General features: G+C 41.7%; 1 protein-coding gene across 3 annotated transcripts in view; it reads left to right on the top strand.

Moving 5' to 3' along the window:
* ADCY8 (adenylate cyclase 8) overlaps positions 1-26,799 on the top strand; it is a 218,765-nt gene that overhangs the window by 49,974 nt on the left and 141,992 nt on the right. For all 3 annotated transcript variants that reach the window (XM_004265316.1, XM_033419778.2, XM_033419777.2), the window contains exon 3: positions 26,467-26,597. In XM_004265316.1, the coding sequence (XP_004265364.1) occupies positions 26,467-26,597 (131 nt within the window). The remainder of the gene's footprint in view (positions 1-26,466; positions 26,598-26,799) is intronic.

The raw sequence follows: 26,799 nt of genomic DNA, 5'->3' as shown, positions 1-26,799 counted from the left end.
ATGGAACATGATACCAATCCCAGGATAGGGGATGCAGAAAAGAAAGCAAGTTGGTTCAAGGTGGAGACCATGAGTTTTAGTTGGAGGAGGTTAAGATAAAGGAGTTTCTTGGACATCCTGACTGGGTGGATATTATAAGGTTTTACAAAATAGCTTTGGCCTCAAATGATATGTTTCCCCAAAATAAAATTAGCTTTCAAAAAAATAAAGATTTGCTCCTATTAAAATTATTCATATATTTACAATTAATGCATATCTTTGCCTCTGAAAGTAATGTTCAAATAGGAGTAACAGGAATGTGTTAAAATTGGTTATAGGATGAGCATATTTTATGTTCAACATGTCTATATGCTCATGGGAATCCTATACTCAATAGATTTATTAGTTCTACCGTACCAGGCTCTGTTTTAAAGTTATGTCTATGGACATATGCTTGTTATTTTAAGCTTTATGCCATAATGGTTTGAGACATTATAAAGAAATTAGCTTCAAAAAATGCAACACTTTTTTTCATTTTAACCTGATCGAATCATCAGTAAAACGTGGATCTTTAAAATGAGCAAAGCCAGGTCTGTGTGATAATGAAGGAGGTGGACAGGTAGGGTGCAACCTGACAAAACTCAACTCCCACTGCCATATGTTATTGCCAGGGGCACAGAAGAAACTACTGAATTTCCAGAACCTACATGGATTTCATAGGATTCAGAATTAGGACGTTTCTAAGTTGAAGCCTAAAACGATTATGGAACCTCCTAATAGATTTATTGTAGTTGCCCTGAACATCACTATAAAATAATTTAGAAAAATAACTTTAAGAAAGAAATCACCTTGTACAATAAACATCTCCCAGTATCTTCCAGGTTATATATACATATACATTGTGTTCTTCTGCAAAACAGAGCAGTTGCCACTGGCACGTCACTCTTTCCATGGGATCTATGCCAATTCAGACAGTGCTGCTGTATTAATAATTCATCAACTGTTCTTGATGCTCTGTCACAACCAGAACTGCAGTTGTGGATAAGCTGTCTGGGAAGCTCAGTCTTTTATTTAATGTATATGAAATATTGGAGACACTGAAAATGATTGCCTTATCATACCCATAAGGCTTTTCTTCTTTTCCCATTCTCCAAGTTTAGTGTCTCAGAGTCACTATGATGTAGTAATCTAACACAGTGAAGGGAGCTTCCTCCATCCTCTCTAATCTTTATTTTTTTTTAAGTTGATGGAAGGAAGAAGAAAGTAATACACAGAGGTGAGAACACGTGACAACTCGAATGTGGTGAAAAGTTCGCTAGAATTCGTTCCACAGCCATATTACCTCCTCGTTGGCCACCTAAACCACTTAACTTCAGTCCTAGGTTCCTCGTCCACACTTGGGACAATATCTTTTATTTCAGCTTGTGTTTGCCTCAAATAAGGTGACATATATAAAGCAATACAAAACTGTCAGTCAGCCTCATTGTTTTTATAGATGAAATACAAGAAGAGGCTCTTTTGGTGGAAGGTTCTTTGCTCTGAGGATTAAGTAGAATATGCTGTTGGTTTGTTATAGCCCTGTGTGTACAATTCTGATAAAGTATTTGTGGTCTATTGGCCACCCTCTTTCCCTCCCGGGCTAGTATGTAAGCTAGCTGGCTCTGTATCATTCAGTGCTAAAATTACTTTCCATTGATATTGATCTCTGATTCAGGTTTCCATTATCCCTGAGAACGTCCTCAGTGGTAGATGGGCGGAGAAGGCACAGGCTTTCAAATGAGACTGCCCAGGATTTGAAATCTTTCCTTAGTTGCTTACTATCCTAGTGAACGTGAGCAAGCTCTGAGTCTTAGCTATTCCACCTGTAGCATGGGGATAATAATACCCTTCCTGAAGAGGCTCCTTAATGGTTAAAAATATTGTGTGCAGAGCCCTTGCAGCTCAGTGGAGTTTTGACTAGCGTGATGGTGTATGATGATTTATATGAATCAACCAGCATAGCTCAATCCCAAGGGGACTCGTTTGAGCACATGTTACGGATTGGCTCGTCTCAGGTGAAACCCCGCTTGAAAGTTATTCACACAGAAGGAAATCAGGACGGTGGCTCTCCTCAGGTGTACGGTGATCAGAACTCAGCATTAGGCTCTCGATATTTTAAATGTCAGTCACACATCCAACCCCATTTACGTTTTCAGAGCTAATTATAATACCGCAACTGTTAGAAATTCTATATCATGTGAAGGAAAACATTGCAAGTGCCTAAGTGACAGCAGGTCCTTTTTCCTTAGGAAATTATCGCAAGGGTGACTAAACTGCATTTTGTTTTTGCACTTGCATACAGAACCAAGAGGTCTTATTCTACAGAAATGTTCAAGTTTTGTAGGATTTTTTTTCAAGAACTGGCTTTCTCTTGTGGTAGAATACACAGGAAATATTTAAGTGACTTAATAGGTTCATCAATGAATTGATTCATTTATGGAGGATCTATTATGTGCCATGAGCTTTGCTGGACCCTGGGACTATAATGGTGACTAGCAATCAATTCCTGGTCTTACACAGTTTATGGACAGAGATGGACAGCTACACAGACACCTATATGGTGTTTGGGTTCCACCTAAACGGAAGGTTGATAGAAGGTTAGCTAAAAGAAATGATGCCTGAGTTGACTTGTGAATAGGATTTAAAACTCAGTAGAGAAGCAGTAAAGAGTATGGCATGAAGATCTCAAACAACACATATAAACATCTTGAAGGAAGAGAGAACACTGTCAGGGCACTTACAAGCACTCCCATGATCATTCATTTATTTATTCATCCACCCATTCATGGTGGAATTACAGAGACAAGTAACACTCAGTCTCTCCTCTGGATTGGATGAATAGAATTTTAATTATTGGAAGAGAAGGAAGAAAGAATTAGCAAAGGTACTGATGACAAGATATATATGATCTGATGAAGGCTGGCAACATTGGGAAGCAGGTTTCCTCTGATACCTCGCAGCAAAGTCGTGTACTTTCTTGAGTACACTGCACTTTTCCACTCAGGGAAGATATCTACTTACTGAGTGTTAACCTGTGCAGTAGGCATTGTTCAATGTGCTCTGTATGTCAAAATGAACAAAATCTATTACAGATCTCTCTTACAGCATGCCACACTGGATCTGAATCACTGCATGCCTGTTTGTTAGGATAAACTGTCCCTTAAGAGTGACCTATGGTAGCAGTTTCTGAAAACCAATGAGGAATAAATGGTTCTGAAATGACTGAGATTGTCAATATTTAATAATAATGTTTAATAATGGTTACTAATCATTTTTTCAAAGAAAAATTGCCAAGCAATAGCTAAAGGATAAGTGGCACATGAACCATGCTTCCTTTTGCTTGGTGGGTCCCACACCATGATGAGATACTTGAAGTCCTGAGAATCAGGCTTTTTCCTTGGATAACCTGAAGTTGCAGGCATTGTTCTTAAGGTCGAGAGCAAGCAGACAGGAGGAACCAGCAAATGCTAAAACTCTTTGCTCAAGGTCTCTTCTAAACTAGGTTTTTAACAAAGTTCCTTGAAGGTGACTCTCAACTTTACCATAACCCTGTTCCCTCCCATAACACCTGGCACAATACCAGGAAGAAACTACTGAATGGGCCCAAATGTTGACATTTTTAATTTAGATGATTGGCTTCAAGAAGTTGAGCACATGTTGGCTCTTTTTTTCTGGGAGGCAAGGACTTGGTCTTTTTCTTTTTTTTTTTTTTTAACAATTTTGTCATCAGTTGCAACTAGCACAGAGCATACTAAGCATCCCTTACCTGTCTGGTCTCTTGGTCTCCATCCCCAAAGCCTGGTCTGGTTCAGAACCAGTACACCGTAGGTGTCAAAAGCAAAATCTTCAATGTCTGGAAGATCTGGATTCCAGTCCTACTTCCTGTGCTTCCTGGCTGTAGGGACTTAGGCAAACTACTCTCCTCTAAAGACCTTGATTTTGTGGGCGTAAGATGATCATAATGGTCCTACCTTCCTCCAAGGTTGTGGTGAGATTAAGGGTGAACAGTTCTCAGCCCAAGGCGGAGGATGTGCTCAAGGCATATTAGAGAGGATGCTGTGATGACAATGACATTGATGTCACTCCTCTCTGTGGGAAAACCCTTCAATAGTAACATTCCCTCCAAGATAAAATTCAGCCCCCCATGCATGACCCAACAGGTCCTCCAGGATCCACCCTTTTTACTCTCTCCTCACATCCCTTTCCGCCTCCTTGCCACACACATGAAACCAAATGACCATCAGCTCCCTGAACTGCTATTTCCCTGCTCTGTGTCATGTGGTTCTTGCAGCCTAGAAAGCCACGTCCCTCTCATTACTTTCAGAGTAATGTCTCTTGCCTGGATATACCGTTCCAGCACCCCTTCCTCAGTGAGGCTTGCTTAAGTTGAAATGTTTTCCTTATACTTCCAACATGCCTTAAAGTTAACTGTATCATAGAACCTGTCATACTTTATAATGTTTACTAGTCTGCATTTCTCTTTTTCCATGGCCAATAAGGACTACTTAAAGGCAGCTCTTCTACATGATTCATCTGATTCTCTGGTATTTATCCAGCACAATGGCTGAAATATAAGATCTTCTGATTAACATTTATTTAACTGAGTTATGTTGAATTCAAATTTTGGCTCCTTTCACCTCCACCTAAACCAGGGTCATGTTGTAATAATTCTTCTGTATAAAAGTAAAGAGACCTGGTACTTCTCTGGTGGTCTAGTGGTTAAGACTCCACACTTCCACTGCAGGGGGTTCCGGGTTGATCCCTGGTCAGGGAACTAAGATCCCACATGCCACACGGCATGGCCAAAAAAAAAAAAAAAATAGTAAAGAGACTTGTGCCCACCGTGATCCCCATTAAAAATTTGGAGGAGGACTCATCTAATTCAGGAGAGCCTTGGACAGGCTGAGAACATGTCTTATACAGACCTGTGAAAGGAATTTTCCATCTGGAAGTTACGTCTTACAACATCTCTCTTTGGGGAGTTAGATTCTAATTATTGTAGTTTTTGTAATCCCACCTCTCTTGCAAATGATCCAAATGGCCCATATTTGTTTTAAATATTAAAATGAATTAATAGTTTTTCTTTCATCTTTGAGAATTGCCGAAACCTACTTATGGTAATCATGGCATTTTGAGGTACCTCCGAAGCTCTGAGGGCCCCGGAATAAAGTTTCTGATGATGCCATATGTTGCAACAGCAGGAAGATTATTATTAAATGCAGCAGATGTTTTAGCTGTATTAAAGCAATTTTGTTTCACTTAAACATCTTTGTCAGACAATATTGGTGTAAGCTAATGGTTTGCACAATAGATTGGGTGAGAAAGTTGGGTTTCTTACAGAGTTTTGAGTTGGTTGTTTGAATGCATGTTGGTGCCCAATAGCATCTAGGGAAGTGTTTTTTCAAGCTCTAGATAACTGTTACCTAGTAAGGCAGAGCCTTGACATTCATTCATTCAAGGAAGAATCGAAGTTGACCTGGAATTTGCAGAACCTCAGAATGTTTGTTTTTTCTGCTCCAGTTAGATAGGTCTTTTCATTATGCGCCAGAAAAACCTTTTTGTGCTATTCTCCTCTTACATTTAAGACCACCCATGTGCCAGGAACAAGACCATCATGTTCATCCTTATCTGATATTAATATATTTCATATTAACTATTCTCTAGTTTATAGTGGAACATTCTCAGTTTCCTGAATATTCTTCTTATCTTACTACACTCGTGCCTTTGCTTATGCTTTTCCCCTACCTGGTATAAATTCCTTTCATCCCTAAACCTTATCCACGCTTCAAAACTCAGCTGAAAGTTCACCTCCTCCACCAAGACCCTCTCTCTTCCACCTAGCTGTGACCTCCTTGAGTGTTTCACTTGTATATTTCTTTGGGGAATTAATCTCCTTCTACATTCTGCTATGCTCTTGCTGTATTTTTCCTTCTACACTGTAAACTCTTTGAGGATTGGATACATGTTTCATTTGTGCTCTTCACAATAACTGTGGATCCAAGAGGGGGAAAACTCAAGCTAGGAAGAAAAGCAGAGACAATCAACATTTAATGGGTGCTATAATTGTGTTTGCTAAATGTCCGTTCACTCAAAAATAGATGTGAATAAATAGATTTGGGAAACACTCTCCTCCCATGATGTGATTGTTGGGTCCTTGTCCTCCAACCCAGGAGTCTGATCTTTCCTTGACAATTAACAACGTTAACTTCCTCCATCTACCAGTCCAAGTTCACTTGTCTCTTATTCCTTTACATAGATGACTTCAGCCTAGGTAGAGTTCCGCCTAAGCAACATTTTAAAAGCTATATTTTGCCTGGAGGCATCTTCTCCATCATCTTACTCCTTGAAAGCTTCTCTGCCTCTGTGCGCCACTTCTTTTGTAGTTTCATTTCTTTTCTTTCAGGTGTGTTGGGGAGAAAAAGTAAAGTGTTCTTCCAATCACCATCTTCAGCCAATATATAATACTCCACAACTGTACTGTCCAATAGAATTTCCTGTGATGACTGGAAATATTCTGTATCTTTGTTTTCCAAATACCATTAACCACATATAACTATTTAGCAGCACATGAAATATAGTCAGTGTGACTGAGGAGTTGGTTTTTTATTTTAATTCTTTTAAATTTAAAGAACCATTAACTATTCATTTTATCTCTTGTTTCTCTTTTGGGGATTTATCATGACTTCAACCATCACTTCTGGATGGTTCCATATCAGTATCTCTAACACCATGTTATTTTCTGAGCTCCAGATGCCCAGCATCAACATCCTGCCGGACAGCTTCAGCTGCATCTCCCACAGGTACCACTGGCTCAGCCTGTCCTTGATTCTCTCATCCCCCCAAAATGCATTTTCTTTCTAATAGCACTTCCTTGTACCTGATTCACCCACATCAACTGTGGTACCAGTTCCTGTTGATGCCATAATCCCCTGTATTTACTAACTGTCCCTATATTTCTTTTTCTAACACTATTTAAGTCCTCCCACAGAATAGCTTCCTAACTGGCGCTAACCAGTTTCTAACCAGTGTGAACTGCTCTAACCACCTGGAGTCACTCCACCCTAAAATGATTCTGGAAAAAGAAGCTGTATTTCGCTTCTTCCCATTTTCTTTCTGATCTGTGACATGGGAGACTCTACACATATGTGAGACCTCATGAGAATGTATGGAGCACGAGCTCCTGTTTTCTCTGCATCTATACTTGTCCCTCTCCATCTCACAGAGAGTAAGAGTCCCGTGTAAGGTATTCGTGTCCAGGCCTTATGTGGGGTAAGAATGCGGATCCTCCTCTCTCCACCGGGAGCCTGCCCGTGCAGGCTGCTTTCCTTCCCATAGGGAACCCACTGATTCAGTGAGCCCTACAGTGGCCCAGATGCTCCGTCTCTGGCTGAGGAGCTGTAGGTAGTACAAAAAGAAGGCCTAGGACCCACACTGTTCACTCACTTTGCAGCCACGGCCCCCATCTTTTGTGTTTTTTTTTTTTTTGCGGTACGCGGGCCTCTCACTGTCGTGGCCTCTCCCGTTGCGGAGCACAGGCTCCGGATGCGCAGGCTCAGCGGCCATGGCTCACGGGCCCAGCCGCTCCGCGGCATATGGGATCTTTCCGGACCGGGGCACGAATCCGCGTCCCCTGCATCGGCGCCACCAGGGAAGCCCGGTCCCCATCTTTTTTGCTAGTAATAAAGTGTCTTGATTCCTGTCTGCCTCTTGTATCTGTTTCTCAGCAGGTTCATTTGAGAGGTGAGGGATGAAACTCACTCACATCTCAAAACCCCAACAGAGTGTAATGCCTGTCAGGATCATCTTCTTGTGCCCAATTTTGATTATAGAAGATTTCACACTAAAGCCCCCCACGGATTGCTACCGCCTGTAGACTCTAAACCAATCTCGTTTGCGCTGTATCACAACCCATCCACTACCTGGCTCCTGCCCGACTTTTCAATCGTGTCACTTGCTACCACTGTCCTTGTACTGTTACTCTCCATCCAAACCAGTAAGCATGCTGCGCACTTCTGTGCCTTTGATTTCTTGCCCTCCAGGTCCAGGCTGTATCCTTCTCTGCCGTTCTCTGTGCCTCAGGAAGCTAACCTTTGTGGATGCGTCAGCTGGCTCGCTACCTCTAACTGCTGGTCGGGTTTGGACAAGGAGAGGCACTGGCTGGAGACTTGAGGATGGGAAGGCGAAGAGGCCATGGATTTATCTCCTCACTGTCTACCTGGCTGGATGGTGCACTAACAGTGCTTCCATCTCTCTACCAAAGGCCACAGTTTCTCTCAGGCAGCCATTTCCTAAGGCTACAGGTTTTTCCAGGCTCCAGGAGTGTTTGTAGCTCTACTCTTCCTAGTTTTGGGGTGCTTGAGCACCCATTGTTGGGTTCCTTAACTCCGTATTAAACTCTTTCATTACACGTTTTGAGGTACCAACTGCATCCCTCCACGATTACCTGCTCCTACTGTTCCCTTTGCATGAGATGCCCATCTCCCTCCATCTGTATTTGTGAGACAGTTTAGCAGAGCAGAAAGACAAGGAATCAGAAAAACTCTGCTCCGTCCAATATAGTAGCCACCACCACGTGTGCATACTGAGCACCTGAAATGTGCCTAGTCTAAATTGAGATGTGCTGGGAGCATAAAATACACACCAGATTTTGCAGACAATACCAAGAAAAAAAAAGGAATGCAAATTATCTCATTGATAACTTTTTACATATTGGTTACATGCTGATTACACATGGAAATGATATATTTGGGGTATACAAGATTAAATAGAATATACCATTGACATGAATTTCAACTGTTTCTTTTTTATGTGTGCCCTGGCTCATATTCTATTTCTACTGGACAGTGCCAGCTTAGATGCTCATCCCATGTCAATTTCCAACTTGCTCTTGTGACTTTGAACAACTTGTCGAATCCCTTTGTGCATGTTTCCTCATCTCTCAATTAGAAATGATAATGCATACCCGAACCCACGGGGGCATTCTGAGAGACAAATAACTTATGCTATTTGCCTGAAAAAGTGTTTCAACTATAAAGAACTCCACAAATGTTAGGGCTATTTCTTTGAAAATCTCGCCAACACCCCAAACCGATGCTGAGACGTCCTCCCTTTAGAAAGCCTCCTCTGCTGTTTCCAGTCATGAACTACTTCTTTTTCCTTGGCACTTAGATATTTTTACTTAACACGGGTTCTTATCATGCTGCCTAGTGTTGCAGTTAGCACCGTGATCCCCTCTGTCAGTAAGATTTTGAACAGTGAGCAGACACACAGTGCTAATGGCCGTTGAGCCTCCTGGCAGCTGACTTCACTCAAAGGATTTGTGTTTACCCCCTTGCAACTCTTGCAACCATCTGGCTGCCTAGTTCTTTGCAATCTTTCTAGCACATGATTTGCATCTTCTGGCATGGCAGGAAGAGTGAAAGCTTTGCAGAAGAACAAACCTGGATGTGATCGCTAGTTACTCCACGTCTGGGTGACCTTGGGTGCACCACTGAAACTCTCTGAACGTTGGATCCTTTATCTGTCAAAAATGATAATCTCTCAAGGTTGCTGTGAGGAAATCAAGCAATATAGATGAGAGTTGGGCATTATAGTTGGTCCTTGAACTGTTGGACCACCTGGGCCACAGCCTGAGTTTTAAAACAGCACATGCTCCGATTCTAGTAACTATAGTTTTTCTTCTTGCTATCTGTGTTCTTATATCTGGCATCCCCATGCAGTACTAATTTAAAATACTCTCCTTGATCCCAAGAGAGGCCATCATTATGCACTCATTTGCATACTATTAACATTTACAGAGGCAGTTCAGATAGAAGAAATCAATCACCATCATTGCTCTCAACACCTTTGATCCAGCCGGGAGAAGCTGAAGAGCAGCTGAATAGCCACGTGGGGACCTTTTATCTCATAAATTCTTCCGGGGAATTTTGACTAAAGAAATTGGAATTGGAAACTCAACACAACCTAATAACTTTAATGCTGAAGGGAAGGTATGATTTGTAGCCTGGAGATAGTTGAAGGCACATTTCAAAAATGGTAGTAGAAGAAACGAGGAGAAAATAAAATATGTACTTTTAAAAAATAATCCACGCTTAAAATATTTTATTTCAGCTGGATGTGAGTATGGGTCCATTGAAGGGAATTCTATACTCTCTATTTTGCATAAGCCACACTCAAAATGGATTGACCATAAAAGAGGGCAAATAATTTAAAAATACTTTTAGAGCAATCTGAGAGCCATTGTAGAATTTTCTTTGTTTCCCGTCTTTTGCAAATTTCATGCCCACACCTAATTTAAAAGCATTTTTTAAGAAGGAAACTGAGAATTTCTTTAAAGATGATACAAATAGATGGAGAGATATACCATGTTCTTGGATTGGAACAATCAACATTGTGAAAATGACTCTACTACCCAAAGCAATCTACAGATTCAATGCAATCCCCATCAAACTACCACTGGCATTTTTCACAGAACTAGAACAAAAATTTTCACAATTTGTATGGAAACACAAAAGACTCCGAGTAGCCAAAGCAATCTTGAGAAAGAAAAACGGAGCTGGAGGAATCAGGCTCTCTGACTTCAGACTATACTACAAAGCTACAGTAATCAAGGCAGTATGGTACTGGCAAAAAAACAGAAATATAGATCAATGGAACAGGATAGAAAGCCCAGAGATAAATCCACGCACATATGGTCACCTTATCTTTGATAAAGGAGGCAAGAATATACAGTGGAGAAAAGACAGTCTCTTCAATAAGTGGTGCTGGGAAAACTGGACAGCTACATGTAAAAGAATGAAATTAGAACACTCCCTAACACCATACACAAAAATAAACTCAAAATGGATTAAAGACCTAAATGGAAGGCCGGACACCATCAAACTCTTAGAGGAAAACATAGGCAGAACACTCTATGACATAAATCACAGCAAGATCCGTTTTGACCCACCTCCTAGAGTAATGGAAATAAAAACAAAAATAAACAAATGGGACCTAATGAAACTTAAAAGCTTTTGCACAGCAAAGGAAACCATAAACAAGATGAAAAGACAACCCTCAGAACAGGAGAAAATATTTGCAAATGAAGCAACTGACAAAGGATTAATCTCCAAAACATACAAGCAACTCATGCAGCTCAATATCAAAAAAACAAACAACCCAATCCAAAAATGGGCAGAAGACCTAAACAGAGATTTCTCCAAAGAAGATATACAGATTGCCAACAAGCACATGAAAGAATGCTCAACATCAGTAATCAATAGAGAAATGCAAATCAAAACTACAATGAGATATCATCTCACACCTGTCAGAATGGCCATCAACAAAAAATCTACAAACAATAAATGCTGGAGAGGGTGTGGAGAAAAGGGAACCCTCTTGCAGTGTTGGTGGGAATGTAAATTGATACAGCCCCTATGGAGAACCGTGTGGAGGTTCCTTACAAAACTAAAAATAGAACTACCATACAACCCAGCAATCCCACTACTGGGCATATACCCTGAGAAAACCATAATTCAAAAAGAGTCATGTACCAAAATGTTCATTGCAGCTCTATGTACAATAGCCAGGACATGGAAGCAACCTAAGTGTCCATTAACAGATGAATGGATAAAGGAGATGTGGCATATATATATAATGGAATATTACTCAGCCATAAAAAGGAATGAAACTGAGTTATCTGTAGTGAGGTGGATGGACCTAGAGACTGTCATATGGAGTAAAGTAAGTCAGAAAGAGAAAAACAAATACCGTATGCTAACACATATATATGGAATCTAAAAAAGAAGAAAAGAAAAGAAAATGGTTAGAAGAACCTAGGGGCAAGATGGGAAAAATATGTAGACCTACTAGAGAATGGACTTGAGGACACGGGGAGGGGGAAAGATAAGGTGGGACAAAGTGAGAGAGTGGCATGGACATGTATACACTACCAAACGTAAAATAGATAGCTAGTGGGAAGCAGCCACATAACACAGGGAGATCAGCTCAGTGCTTTGTGACCACCTAGAGGGGTGGGATAGGGAGGGTGGGAGGGAGACGCAAGAGGGAAGAGATATGGGAACATATGTATATGTATAACTGATTCACTTTGTTATAAAGCAGAAACTGACACACCATTGTAAAGCAATTATACTCTAATAAAGATGTTTAAAAAAAAAAGAAACTGAGTATTTCTGAAGCATTCAACTTTTCATAGAAACAAAAACTTACTTTCTTTTCACACTCACATTCTGTTGTTTGTACTGTATTTAATTACATTCTGTTTTAACAATTGCAACTACAGCTGACATAAACAAATTTGGAAACACAACTACTGCCTCTAGGTAAAGATACAACATAATTGATGCTGCAGACATGGGAGGTGGACTAGACAGGGCCAGCTAGCTATGGGTATTTAACATGTTGGGGATGTCCATCAGTAAGATAAGTTATTGGATCAGTTAAGTAGAGGTTTACTGTCATGCAATGCCATTTTGTAAATTATCTATGAAAGTAAAAAAATCCAAATTGGCCTTTAAAAATATTGAAACTATACTTGGTTAGCAGTCGGAGTCTATAAAGTTGAGACTGGCTGAGAACTAGGCTCTCAAAGCAAGTAGAAATTTGGCGTGAAGTGAAATCATCATTTCAACCTCCATTCACTCAACAAGCATAGATCCTTCCTTCTCCAAAGCTTTTGTTTCTTCAGTATTTCCTCTCAGTGAACAGAATCAGTGGTCCACCAGCTCTCCAAGTCACACTAGCTCCTCGTCTCCATCTTCCCTGATATCCGGTCATGATCATGAGCAGTTGGATCGTCTTCTTGGCCATCACTCGTATTTTTCTCCACCTTTCTAACCCTACTTCTTGTTCCATTTCTTTCCCGGATTGCGGTAACAGCCCCTTCACTCCCTACATGTTGTTCTCCATGCTGCAGCCAGAGTGATCCTTATAAAATCAAAATCTGCTCAGGTCACCTCCATGACTTCTATATTGGACTGAATAGCGCCTGCCCCCCAATTCATGTCCACTCGAACCTCAGAATATGACCTTATTTGGAAGGAGGGCCTTTGCAGATGTAATCAAGTTAGGATGAATTTATACTGGATTAGGAGGAAGCTTAATTCAGTATGACTGGTGTTCTTATAAGAAGAAGAGAGAACACACAGAAACACAGAGAGAAGAAACATACAGGGGAAAATACCATGTGAAAACAAAGGCAGAGATTGGCATGATGCATCCCAGAGACTGCTGGTAACCACCGGAAGCAGGGAGAATGGACAGTTTCTTCTCTACGAGCCCCCACGAAGGAACCAACCTGCTTACACCTTGATTTCAGACTCCTGACCTCCAGAACTTTGAGAGAAGAAATTTCTGCTGTTTTAAGTCATCCAGTTTTGTGGTGATTTTTTACAGCACTCCTAGGAACGTAATACAAGTTCCCACTGCCTTTAGAATGAAATCCAATTCATTTCTTACCTCTCCACCTAAAACATTAGCTGGATAGAAGTAGCAATAACTAGCCCACATATCGCATTTACTACGTGCTAGATGTTATACGATACACTTTACGTATATTACTTTATTTTATTTAATCCTCAGAGCAACCTTATGAGGTGGGTGGTATTTTAACCTCCATTTTATAGATGAGGAAACCAATAAACAGAGAGGTTATGTAATAGCTAGTAAGTTGCAGACCTAGACCGTCTTGCTCCAGAGCCTGTATACCAACTGTTATGCCATGTGGGTTAATAAAGTCTCCTGGACATGCCACCCTGTTCACAATCTGTGCATCATCATATATCCCTCCCTCCTTTGGGAGGGCTCTTGCCCTCTCTTCCTCACTGGAGACTCTCCAACTAGTTTTGGTCTTAGCAGTAGGGAGAATGCACTGCCTCATGTTACTGAGTATCTAGGGGTAGGTGCACAGATGCCTCACCAGGACTATGGTGTAATCAATGGTAATAAACAGAGAGACTTGGGGAAATCAAACCCATTTTCTTAAGTAGGGAAAAGTTATAGGGATTCTACCCAGAGAAGTGTCTAGTGGAGGTGCTAGCTTCCAATGAAACCTCCATGAAAGTTTCTACTGCCAGTGATGGAGTCCAGGAGGCCCAAGAGTAGTGTAGGGTTTGGGGGCAGTTCCCTTTGCTTTTCTCACATGGGATTTTTATGCTCTCCTTTCTTCTCCCAGCTATTCCAAAGGCCCCAGCTTTGCACCTACCTACTCACCGAGTGCAAGAAACTGATAACCACCGAAGATTATTTTACAAGGGGCACACGCCTCCCAAGCCAGCTTTAGACTCAGAGTTCCATTCCTAACAGGCTTCAGGCACAGCTTGATCCAGGGCTGTTTAGTACACTTGGCTGATTTCCTTTCACTATTTAGGACTCAACTAAGTCAACACAATCCAATCAGAATTCCACATTAACCACTTTTTTTCTCAGAGCCCTTTTCAGAGTTTTCATAATAGTAACAAATGTATTGCCAATAGCCAATCAAGTTAGTGCATTATGAAATATAGACCAAGCCCTGAGTTAGGTGCCAGAAATAAAAATAAGATTTTTTTAGATACAATTTTTCAGAACAAACTGGAGTTTGGTAAGTTTGGCACTTTGCAGCTTGACTTGTGTGGCGTGTCTTATATATATGTTGACACTGGGTTGCAAGCATCTTGATCCATGGAGGACTCATACCCCCCCCCATAATATCTGACTTGGTATTAGATGTTCAGAAAGTAACATTGTATGAAATGAATGAAATAATGATTGAGTTAAGGAGCAGTTCCCATGAGGCCCCTTCCCCAAGTAGGAGGGTATTGTTGACAAACATTGAAGAATGCTTTCCCTTCCCCCATAGTCAGTTGGGTGCTAGCTTCTGCAGAGGTTTACACATCCCACAGGGGGTGTTCCTGTTGAACTCTCCATGCCATCAACTCTTCTTTCTTCCTTCCCATTGTCCAGAAGAGTTTGTGGTTTAGCTCTATTGAAGCCACCTCTTTTGTCTATTAATCACCAGGATGTAAATATTTCATCTCTTTTCATCTCTCCAACAGCTCAAAGCATTTCATTTTTCACATCTGTTATCCTGGTATCTCTCTGGAACAGGCAAGAGACAGGTGGTGCCCTGGGCTGACTTCTATCATAATGTCATTAGTATTTTATTGCAGTCATTTTCGGTCTCTCTGTCAACTAGGCTGCATGCACGGAGAAGGAGAACGCTCCCCTTTTTTTAATTTTAAGACACTGTAATATCAAGCTGGAATGTCTCATCCTCAATAAAGCCCCTCTGTGGAGCAGGTAGAGCAAGATTTAATGCCTGCTTTTATACTTGAAAACTCAGATTCAGAGATATTTATTATTTATTGTATTTATTTTTGGCTGCGTCAGGTCTTAGTTGCGGCATGCGGGCTTCCCTCTAGTTGTGGCGTGTGGGTTTTCTCTCTCTAGTTGTGGCACACGGGTTCCAGGGTACGAGGGCTCTGTAGCTTGTGGCACAGGGTCTCTCTCGTTGAGGCGCCCAAGCTCAGTAGCTGCGGCACGTGGGCTTAGTTGCACCACGGCATGTGGGATGTTAGGTCTCCCACCAGGGATCGAACCCGCATCCCCTGCCTTGGAAGGCAGATTGTTTACCGCTGGACCACCAGGGAAGTCCTAGATTCAAAGATACTACATAACTTGCCCAAGATCAGAAAATTAGTAAGCACATGTGGAAAGAAAAAAGACTCAAATTCAGTTCTTCCGATTGTGATTTCCAACATACATATCAATGTCTTTTTAGTGAAAATAGCACGATGCTTAGTCGTGTTACCTGCGTCTGAAAAACGTAGTGAACCTCATGGGAAAGAGCCTTTTAGCGCTCTCTAAAAAGACTTTGAAATCCTCAAGCCTTAAGAAGTGCTGAGATTTTCAAGAGGGGCTGCTCAGCAGCAAATTTAGTGCCTAATGTCTTCTGGGCTCACAAATGTGTTCTTTATTCCTCCCATTTGACTAAATTCCTTTCAGGAGAGCTCAGCATCTTGCCCAAATGTCATATTGCCTTTGGTTTATCATTTCTTTCCCAAAGAAAACAAAAGTACCTTCCTTTTTATTTCATCGTGTTAGAGCTGTTGATGCATCAGACTAGACCCTCAACCAAAGGTTACCATGGGTGTGCTGAGCCTTGGTTAGGGTGAGACGGATGACAAAAGTGTGCATTGCTACATCATGGGCCACTCTGCATTCAAAGAGCTAATTGCTCTATACTATAGAGTGTATTATATGCCAGGTTCTCTGCTAAGCAGTCATCTCGGGAGTGGAGAGGAGTATTTTATTGCTGACATTGTTTAAAACTGCTAATGAGTGGTGATAATAAAAGGCAGAACAACCTTAATCCTGTTATAATTGGGGTTTTTGGCCACGCTGTGTGGCTTGTGGGATCTTGGTTCCCCAACCAGGGATTGAACTTGGGCAGTGAAAGCAGGGAGTCCTAGCCACTGGACTGCCAGGGAATTGCCCTGTTATAATTATTTTAAATTCTCTACAGACAAGAGACCCCCTTCCTGCCTGCACCCGGTACAGACCACCCCTACTTCCTCCTCTCCACTCCCAGGGTTGAAAAAACATGTCTCACTGGGTCCTGACAATAATCCGATAAGGGAGCTACTGTTATCATCTTACAGATGAAGGAACTGAGGCTTGGAGAGGTTGAGTAACCTGTCTAGGATCACACAGCTAAGTGACAGGATCTGAGTCACAGTCTGTGAAGGAGACACGGCCTCGGTTGGCCCTGTGCACTGGCATCTCTGGGCACAGAGAAGGAATTCAGCAATGACTGAGCAGATGAAAGAATGAGCCAAGAGCGTTGTCTCAAGGTTCCCAATTTGATATATCAGGGAACTACTAAATGAAGGGACCTGAGAAACTCTCAGCTCCTTGAAGAGATTAAGAAAAAGAAAAAAGTCCCCCAAATCTGAATTTTGTGATTCATCCTTTAAATTGCACTCATGGACTATAGACTATGGAGCAGTGCAGGCCACAGTCTATGACTTGACCACTGGGATGAATTAAAATACATCTGATGACTACTGCTATTTAATAAGCACCTACTGTATACCAGGATCTATAAAAGAGGCTTTGTGATTTATTATAAAAAACAATTTCTGAAAGACATGTATTATTATTCCCATTTGGTAGATGAAGAAACTGAGGCACAAAGGAGTTGCTCATGTAAGTTATCATAGTTACAGAACAAGTCAGTTGTTGAACTCAGACAGGTTTCAACTCAAGCTTGCCTGATGCCAAAACCCGTTAGTCGTTGCATTTCTGAACAGAACCAGAGTCCCTGGGGTCTTAGACCACTAACAAGTAGACATGGGTGTTACCCAGACTTTTTTTAACCTCCTTGCTGAATCAGCCAAAAGTGCATGTACAGAGTATTCTTTGTATCCTTTAGGAGACAATTAAACAATAGCTTTTGCATGGCTGTGCTCGCACTTGGCTTTCAGAAACAATAACAGTTCTGGGTGAACATTCCATATAAGCCCTTTAAGATAAAAGTTCAAATGACAAAGTCAGATTTTGATAAAATTTTTAACTTTTTAATTATTGAAAGTGCGACTGGAGGTTTTTCACCATGTAGCACGATTAGCTTTTCACATACAGTCAGCCTTCCATATCCATGGGTTCCACATCCACAGATGCAACCTACCATGGATGGAAAATATTTGCAAGAAAAAAATTCCAGAAAGTTCCAAAAAGCAAAACTTGAATTTTCCCCACACCGACAGCTGTTTACATAGCACTGACATTGTGTTAGGTGTTATAAGTAATCTAGAGGTGATTTAAGGTACACAGGAGGATATTCGTAGGTTCTGTGCAAATACTACAGCATTTTATATAAGGTGCATCCATGGATTTTGGTATCTGCGGGGGGTCCTGGAACCAATCCCCCTCGGATACCGAAGGACAATTGTATTCTGTCTATTCATTTTCCCCGTTATTTCCTGCGTAATGTCCCTCTATTCTAAAAGCTTTATGTTTTAGCGCCACTATCCAATTAGAGTTCTAAAACAATGGCTAAAATACAGCATGCTTGCCAGTGAATTTAACAAACATTTGGCCTGTGGTTACAGTGTGCTAGACACTATCAAATTCTTTTACAAATATTAGCTCATTTAAGCCTACACCAACCCTATGAAGTGATGCTGAGATTATCATCTCCAATTTACAGAGGGGAAACTGGAGTACAGAGAAGCTAAGTCACAGAGTCAGGAACGGGCGGAGTTAGGATTCAAACCCAGAGCCCAGCTCCAACGCGATGCACGTAACTGCCTTTTCCCTCATTTACCTTTACTTCAGATTCCCTGCCCTCCATCCCTCCTGTGAGAGCTAGACCCTTGTTCAGATGCAGGCATCTTATCTATTATGCACCTCTTTCTTCTACAGACATACATTGGCTACCATATTGTACACATAGTTTTTTTGCCACCACGTACCCACTTTTCTGGGACTTCCTTCTCCTGTCTGCACCTAACCCACCCCTCTTATTGGTCACCCCACTAATGACCATGATGTTTATCCTGATCCTGCACCCTGACTAGATGTTGACCCAAGCAGAGCCCCTATGCAGACATGTTGAGTCTTGAACCTAGCATGAATCTTCTCAAAATGGCAAAGATGTAAGGCATAAGGACCAAGAGCTCCCAGTGGCTTAGACGTGAGAGAGAAGGATGAAGCTGACCTACAGGAGAAGCAGAGACCCAAGTTTAGGGGCAAGAGTCATTATGGGTCCCTGGATCCTTTTGTTTCCAAAGTCCAGCCTCGGTTCTGCCCTTAGATTCCTTGAGACACCCAGTATAGTTACGATAATGCCTGATTTTTTTTTTAAGCTTTGTTGAGTATGGTATCTGTCTTGTCACCAAAGGAATCAGATAATATGGCAACTCCTCACGAGGCTCTGGAGGTGGAGTAAACATCCTCTTGGCTCTCAGATACTTCACAGTTTAGGGAGGGTGACAGACACCCAAATAAGAATTGTAAAATCCCTTTAGCTGAGATCATCTGGATGGAAGGTTGCTCGGTTAATTGAAAAAGTACATTGAAATTGGGAATTATAAACAATTCAACTTAAATATTTTATTTGTAACTAAAATGTAAAATAATATGTTCATTATCTAGTGTCTTAAAATAACGCCAAGGCATTTTTTACGGAACTAGAACAAATCATCTTAAAATTTGTATGGAGACACAAAAGACCCCAAATAGCCAAAGCAGTCTTGAGGAAAGAAAATGGAGCTGGAGGAATCAGACTCCCTGACTTCAGACTATACTACAGAGCTACAGTAATCAAGACAATATGGTACTGGCACAAAAACAGAAACATAGATCAATGGAGCAAAATAGAAAGCCCAGAGATAAACCCACACACATATGGTCAACTAATGTATGACAAAGGAGGCAAAGATATACAATGGAGAAAAGACAGTCTCTTCAATAAGTGGTGCTGGGAAAACTGGACAGCTACATGTAAAAGAATGAAATTAGAACACTGCCTAACACCATACACAAAAATAAACTCAAAATGGATTCGAGACCTAAATGTAAGACCGGACATTGTAAAACTGTTAGAGGAAAACGTAGGAAGAACACTCTTTGACATAAATCACAGCAAGAGCTTTTTTGATCCACCTCCTAGAGTAATGGAAATAAAAACAAAAATAAATGGGACCTAATGAAACTTGAAAGCTTTTGCACAGGAAACCATAAACAAGACGAAAAGACCACCCTCAAAATGGGAGAAAATATTTGCAAATGAATCAACGGACAAAGGATTAATCTCCAAAATATATAAACAGCTCATGCAGCTCAATATTAAAGAAACAAACAACCCAATCCAAAAATGGGCAGAAGACCTAAATAGACATTTCTCCAAAGAAGACATACAGATGGCCAAGAAGCACATGAAAAGCTGCTCAACATCACTAATTATTAGAGAAATGCAAATCAAAACTACAATGAGGGCTTCTCTGGTGGCACAGTGGTTGGGGGTCCGCCTGCCGATGCAGGGGACACGGGTTCATGTCCCGGTCCGGGAGGATCCCGCGTGCTGTGGGGCGGCTGGGCCCGTGGGCCGTGGCCGCTGGGCCTGCATGTTCGGAGCCTGCACATCCAGAGCCTGTGCTCCACGACGGGAGAGGCCACAGTGGTGGGGGGCTTGCGTACCACAAAACAAACAAAAAAAACTACAATGAGGTATCACCTCACACCAGTTAGAATGGGCATCATCAGAAAATCTACAAAGAACAAATGCTGGAGAGGGTGTGGAGAAAAGGGAACCCTCTTGCACTGTTGGTGGGAATGTAAATTGATAGAGCCACTATGGAGAACAGTATGGAGGTTCCTTAAAAAACTAAAAATAGAATTACCATATGACCCAGCAATCCCACTACTGGGCATATACCCAGAGAAAACCATAATTCAAAAAGACACATGCACCCCAATGATCATGGCAGCACTATTTACAATAGCCAGGTCATGGAAGCAACCTAAATGCCCATTGACAGATGAATGGATAAAGAAGTTGTGGTACATACATACAATGGAATATTACTCAGCCATAGAAAGGAATGAAATTGAGTCATTTGTTGAGACGTGGATGGACCTAGAGACTGTCATACAGAGTGAAGTAAGTCAGAATGAGAGAAACAAATCTCGTATATTAACGCAGGTATGTGGCACCTAGAAAAATGGTACAGATGAACCAGTTTTCAGGGCAGAAGTTGAGAAAAAGATGTAGCAAACAAACGTATGTACACCAAGGGGGGTAAACCGCGGTGGGGTGGGGATGGTGGTGTGCTGAATTGGGCGATTGGGATTGACACGCATACACTGATGTGTATAAAATTGATGACTAATAAGAACCTGCAGTATAAACAAACAAACAAAAAAACAAAAAACTAATAGTAAACTTTCTTTGGGTTATTTGTATGGAAATATGTTAATATAAATGTTTCAGACATTACATGAAATTTCTAAAAATCTTATATGTTCTGGTATAATGTTATAAGTCATAATTCTAGTTATTACTTTAAAATGTATATCTCGGAAATAACTAAATTTACTTGTCAATTGCATTATTATGAACTTTCATTAAATCTTTAACCATGGTCATTTTTAAGTCTTTTGTCATTTACAGACAGTTCTGGGTGTACTCTGATGCTTTTGCAAAAATGTTCCTATAAAAGGGTTTCATCTTCAAGGAATTCATGGAAAAGACTGACAAGTACAGGTTTCTGGTAACTGACTATACTGCTGAACTGAATGAATAAGCATTTTCAGAACTCTAATGGAAAACTGATGAATTCATAAAAGTGCTAACAAAAGATCGAGGTGAAAAAAAATTAATTACACAGGACTGAGTGAACTGATGAGGATGATTACAATTTTTGTGACTTTCTGTTTGAATTAAAAAAAAATCCCACAAGGACTCAGAGGCAAAAAATATACAAATCAATTTTCACTGCAGAGTAAAGGAGCTGTTACCGTGGAGGATTACTGGACTGAATGTCAATATCATGACATAGTGTGACTGTGTTTCGTGTTTGGTAATTGCAATCATTGTTGCTTTTGTTGTGGTCCATTTACAATGCTTGGTGTCAGTCTATTTATCTCTTGTAAAAATAAAATACAGGGTGTGTGTGTGAAAAATAATAATGATAATAAGGCCAAGGTATTTTCCTGAGCAGAGATCTAATGCTTCTTACAGAGACCACAGCTAATAGTGCATCAGCCAGGATTTCTAGTTCTTTAAAATGCAGCCAAATATTTAAATGTACTCACAAAATTATCAGAATGACTTCTGGCTTTTTATTATTTTTCCCACTAATTTATATGGCTGGCTTGCCGACATCTAGGTTGTTTGCAATGTTCTAGCTACTCAGTATTACCAAGTCTTTCCAAAGCATTCGATTCCATTTTCATGTCAACAGCATCTCTTATTCTTACTCAGTATTTTTATTTACCATTCATTACCTCTAGAACATTAGCTCTACAAAGGTGAGTACCGTGTCTGGTTTTGTCTACTGCTGGTTCTCCATGTCCAGACTGCACCTGTCACGCCGCACCTGCTCCTTGACATGGTAAATCAGTGAATAAACAGATGAATTACAATCTGAGTTTTAAAGAAAAAAGAAATGGGCTTGAGTCTTCACTATGCACTTACCGAGTGCATGACTCCAGGCTGCCTCATTTCACTTAAATTCTTTAAATCTCAGTATCTCATATATAATATGCGATGAAAATAGTAACCTACTACAATTAATGTGAGGTTTTGATTAGATACTGGATGCAAAGCACTGGACATGCTACATAATGAGCGATCACTTTAAAGTGAGACATTATCTATAAACCCAGGATAAGTCTCTCATCAGTGCCTGGACCTTTACTGCAGTTAACACTGCTTGGCCTGCAGTAGAGAGAGATAAATGGGAGGTCTCTCGGTTTGCAAGAGCCTGAGAGTGGCGAGTTCTTCCCTAAGCCATTCAGGATAACTGCCCAGAAGCGCTACCTGCATCAGAGGACTGCCTCGCTCTCTTTCTCTTCTCCACGACAAGCATTTACATAAAGTGAAGATCCTGAACCCCTCACGGTTTTCACCTTGACTTCCCCCTAAGGGTGCACTGTAGCAATTGTTGCCCATGAAGCCATTTGGATGACGTGAATAGAGTAAGTTATAGGAGATGAGAGGAAAATCCAGGCAGGAGCCACCGATGCACTTGAAATCAACCCAGGGTCCCTTTTCATGCAAACGCAGAAAACCCAGGGAGAAAAAGATGTGCAGAATGTGAACACAAAGGCCACCCTGGGTCACAGTCTGGCTTCAGGAGAGATTCTTGTACTTCTGTCTCCAAAGCCAGAAAATGAGATATTATTCCTCAGCAAGAGTTGGGAATTGTATTAAGGGGCAAACTTTCCCATTTTCTTTCAGATTGTGTCTTCAGGGCATTTGAACGCTGTTTCTCAAGCAGCGAACAAATCCGAGGGAAGCAAAAGTGTGCTTTTATAAGCAGACTCCAGGCAATTTCCCATTGCCTGCCAGAAAATGCTTTACAGAGGCAGGACCTGGGGCAGTTGCCAGCAGCAGGGCTAGCCGGAGGCTGGCAAGCCTGGGTGCTGGAGAATTTTGCTATTAAAATTTTATTCTGAAAGTCTCCCATAAAGCATCTGTGTCATACTTGAAGATTGAATGTGCATTGCCAAAGAATCTATTTAACAAATAATTATCCTGTACCAGGGACCGTGGTGGCCATTGGAGGCATTGCAGTCATGAGCTAGACACAGTCTCCACCTTCTCTGGGTTCACTCATTTGTTTAGGAAATATTTATTTAGCACCTACTGTTCTGAGGCTTCAGGTGCTTCAAAGCTGTGATGAGCACCGACTCCCACCCCTCAGGGATTGCAGGGACAGGGTCACAATTACCTGGGAAGTTGACAGACAGCATAATGAACATGAAATGGACATGAGGCAGATGGCTCTCAGCCCCACGGTGGGACAGATTTCAAGAGAGGAAAAAGCCTCATCGTGTGAAGCTCTGTGGACCCTTCATTAATAAAGCCCTTCCCATGAGGGCAGGGTTGAGGAGAGCAGAGAGGAAGCAGGAGGGAATAAACACCAGGCCCCTCACATATTTTATTTCATTGAATTTTCACGACAACCCTGTGAGGTAGATATTACAGTTATTTGCCAAATTAGGGAACTAAGTTACAGAGAGGTGATGTCTCTCGCCTAATGCTATGTTACTATTAAATGGATAGAGGCAGGACCCAAACTCCAGTCAGACTCAAAATCTGGGGCTTTTCTCATCTCACCACGAATCCCATCCAGGAAAAACGTGGTAAAGGACTGCATCCTGCCACTGCCACTTGGTAACTGTTCAGGTCATGCAGGTAATTTGACTTGACTCAGTCTGTCCGTTAAATAAAGATAATTATTTGTGCCTGCTTATTTTCAGGGTTTTGCAAGGAACAAATAAAAGAATAGATGCTGAAAATGCTTAGGGTCCATAAATATCTATGAAGATATGAGAAACTATGGTGGTTAAAATGTACCCATCTTACAGGGAGCGGTTTGGGGGAGGGATGGAGTGGGAGGTTGGGGTGAGCAGATATAAGCTATTGCATCAATATATAGAATGATAAAGAACAAGGTCCTACTGTATAGCACAGGGAACTATATTCACTCCTCTGGTAAATCATGATGGAAAAGAATATTTTAAAAGAGAATGTGTAGATATATATACATATATGTACACATATATATGTATATATAACTGAATCACTTTGCTGTACAGCAAAAATTAACACAGCATTGTCAATCAACTACACCTAAATTTAAAAATTAATAATAATAAAATACACCTGTCTTAAACTCCATTCCACCCTAGAGCAAATTATAGGAAAAAAAAAAAAAAGAAGCAGATTCTTGCCTCATTTCCACAGCACAAGATCGTTTCAGGATTTAGTTCATGTTGCTAGTTAAACAGTTATTTTGTTTTTATCTGCTGTGTTGATCACCATGGAAGAATATTATTCTGTCAAGTGTTAGGTCCCTAATTTGTGGAGGTGTGTGTCTCATTTCCTCTCCTCTCCATAAAGAGTTAATGTCTCTGAGCCTGGTTCCTCTCCTGTGTGCCCTGTTTCAGTGAATGGAGCACAGGCTCCCCATCAACCAAACTCAAAACCTAGTCATCACCACGGTTACGCCCTCTTTCTCTCCTGCCATCCCTATTGGTTGCCAGTCCTATAGATCTTATCCCCCCATCACCTCTCCCCTGGACCACTGCAGGAGCTCCCCCAGCTGGTCTCCCTGCCCCTACCCTTGGCGCCCTTCTCATAATTCATTCTCCAAACCACAGCCAAGGGCGATCTTTTTTTTTTCTTAATAAATTTATTTATTTATTTATTTGTTTATTTTTGACTGCGTGGGTCTTCGTTGCTGCGCGCGGGCTTTCTCTAGTTGCAGCGAGCGGGGGCTACTCTTCGTCGCGGTGCACGGGGTTCTCATTGCGGTGGCTTCTCGTTACTGAGCACGGGCTCTAGGCGCACGGGCTCTAGAGCGCAGGCTCAGTAGTTGTGGTGCACGAGCTTAGCTGCTCCGCGACATGTGGGATCTTCCTGCACCAGGGCTTGAACCCACGTCCCCTGCACTGGCTGGCGGATTGTTAACCACTGCGCCACCAGGGAAGTCCAAGGGTGATCTTTTAAAACATCAATCAGCTTATGTCACTCCCCTGCTTAGTATCACGCGGTGCCTTCCAGCTTTAGCTGGAATTAAATGCTAACATCTCAGGCAGGCCTGACACATTTATCTACACCTCCACCCTCATTGACTGTCACCACACCCCTCTATCACCACCCTCCAGGCACACCATTGCTCTCTGTTTGTCTCAGGACATTTGCACCTGCTGTTTCCTCTTCCTGGAGCTCCCTTCTCCTTGTACCACACAGGGCTGGCTCATTCCAAACTTTCATGTATCTGTTTACATATCAGTTGCTTAGAAAAGTCATTCCTAACCCCCTATTTGAATCCTGTTATCAGCCATGATACTCTCTGATCATGACCTGTCCTTGCTTGGCACTTGTCACATTTTGTAAGTATGTGTGGGGATGTTTGGGTGTGTGTATTTAATGTCTGTATTCCTTATTAGAATGTAAGCTCCACAGTAGTAGGGCTGTCATGCATTTGGTTCACCACTGTATACCCAACACTCAGCACAGTGCCTGGCAAATAACAAGGACTCCGTAGATATTTGTCATGTTCATAGGATGGTACGAAATTAGCAATTCCTCGAGAAGTCAGCCAAGAGCCCCATCACTTCTACACGGTCCATCCACCCTTCTGAGACCCAGTGGTCAGCCTAACAAGACCGTCCCTCGTCAACTGAAGAAAAAATTCACAGCCTGAAAGTTGAGAGTTATGTTTTATTCAGCAGACTTTGTGAGGACAGCAAGCCCAGGACACAGCATCTCAGATAACGCTGAGAAAACTGTTCCAAAGAGGCAAGGTGGGTGGGAGGGAGCCGAGATATATAGGAGTTTTTGCAACAAAGGACCAGGTAGTTGGAACATCAAAGGATTACTGTTAATTAAAGAAAACCAGATATCTCAAGTTAAGCAGTTTAGCGCTTTTCTGTGTATAGGAAGATACAGGAGTCTGGGCTCATTGAAATCATGCTTTTGATATGCAGCTCAGCTCTCTGGGGCCAGCATCCTGTGTTTTCTCATGCTGAGTTTCCTCAGGGTGCACCTCTGTGGGGGGCTGCAGCAGCTGACTGCTAGATGGGCTTGGCAGTGGGCGGGCCGTTTGTCTCCATCCTGGGTTCCCTTTGGGCTCACCGTCCAGGCGGCTGTAACGGAATGGCTTGATGGCTCTCGTTTACCGATACTGCAGGCAATACTTTAGTTCTCACCCTCACATCTCTGTGTCCCAGGAGCGGCTTGTGCTGTCTGTGCTCCCCCGGTTTGTCGTCCTGGAGATGATCAATGACATGACCAACGTGGAAGACGAGCACCTGCAGCATCAATTCCACCGGATCTACATCCACCGCTACGAGAATGTCAGGTGAGAAACGGGACACCTCGCCCAGGTCTCTGCGTGATCCCCGTGCTCCTGGCTGCGCTCACCTCATGGCCATGACTTCTGTCTGCCCGAATGTCAGCACCTTTCTTCAATTGGTTGAGTAGTTCATTAACTAGTGATTATTCATCAGAGAGTTCTACATTTCCAAATTGAGGCTCGAGAAGAGTGTCTGCAGCTAAATTTG

Source organism: Orcinus orca, chromosome 17, assembly GCF_937001465.1.
Source record: "Orcinus orca chromosome 17, mOrcOrc1.1, whole genome shotgun sequence".
NCBI lineage: Eukaryota > Metazoa > Chordata > Mammalia > Artiodactyla > Delphinidae > Orcinus > Orcinus orca.
This window is presented reverse-complemented; position numbering and strand designations above follow the sequence as displayed.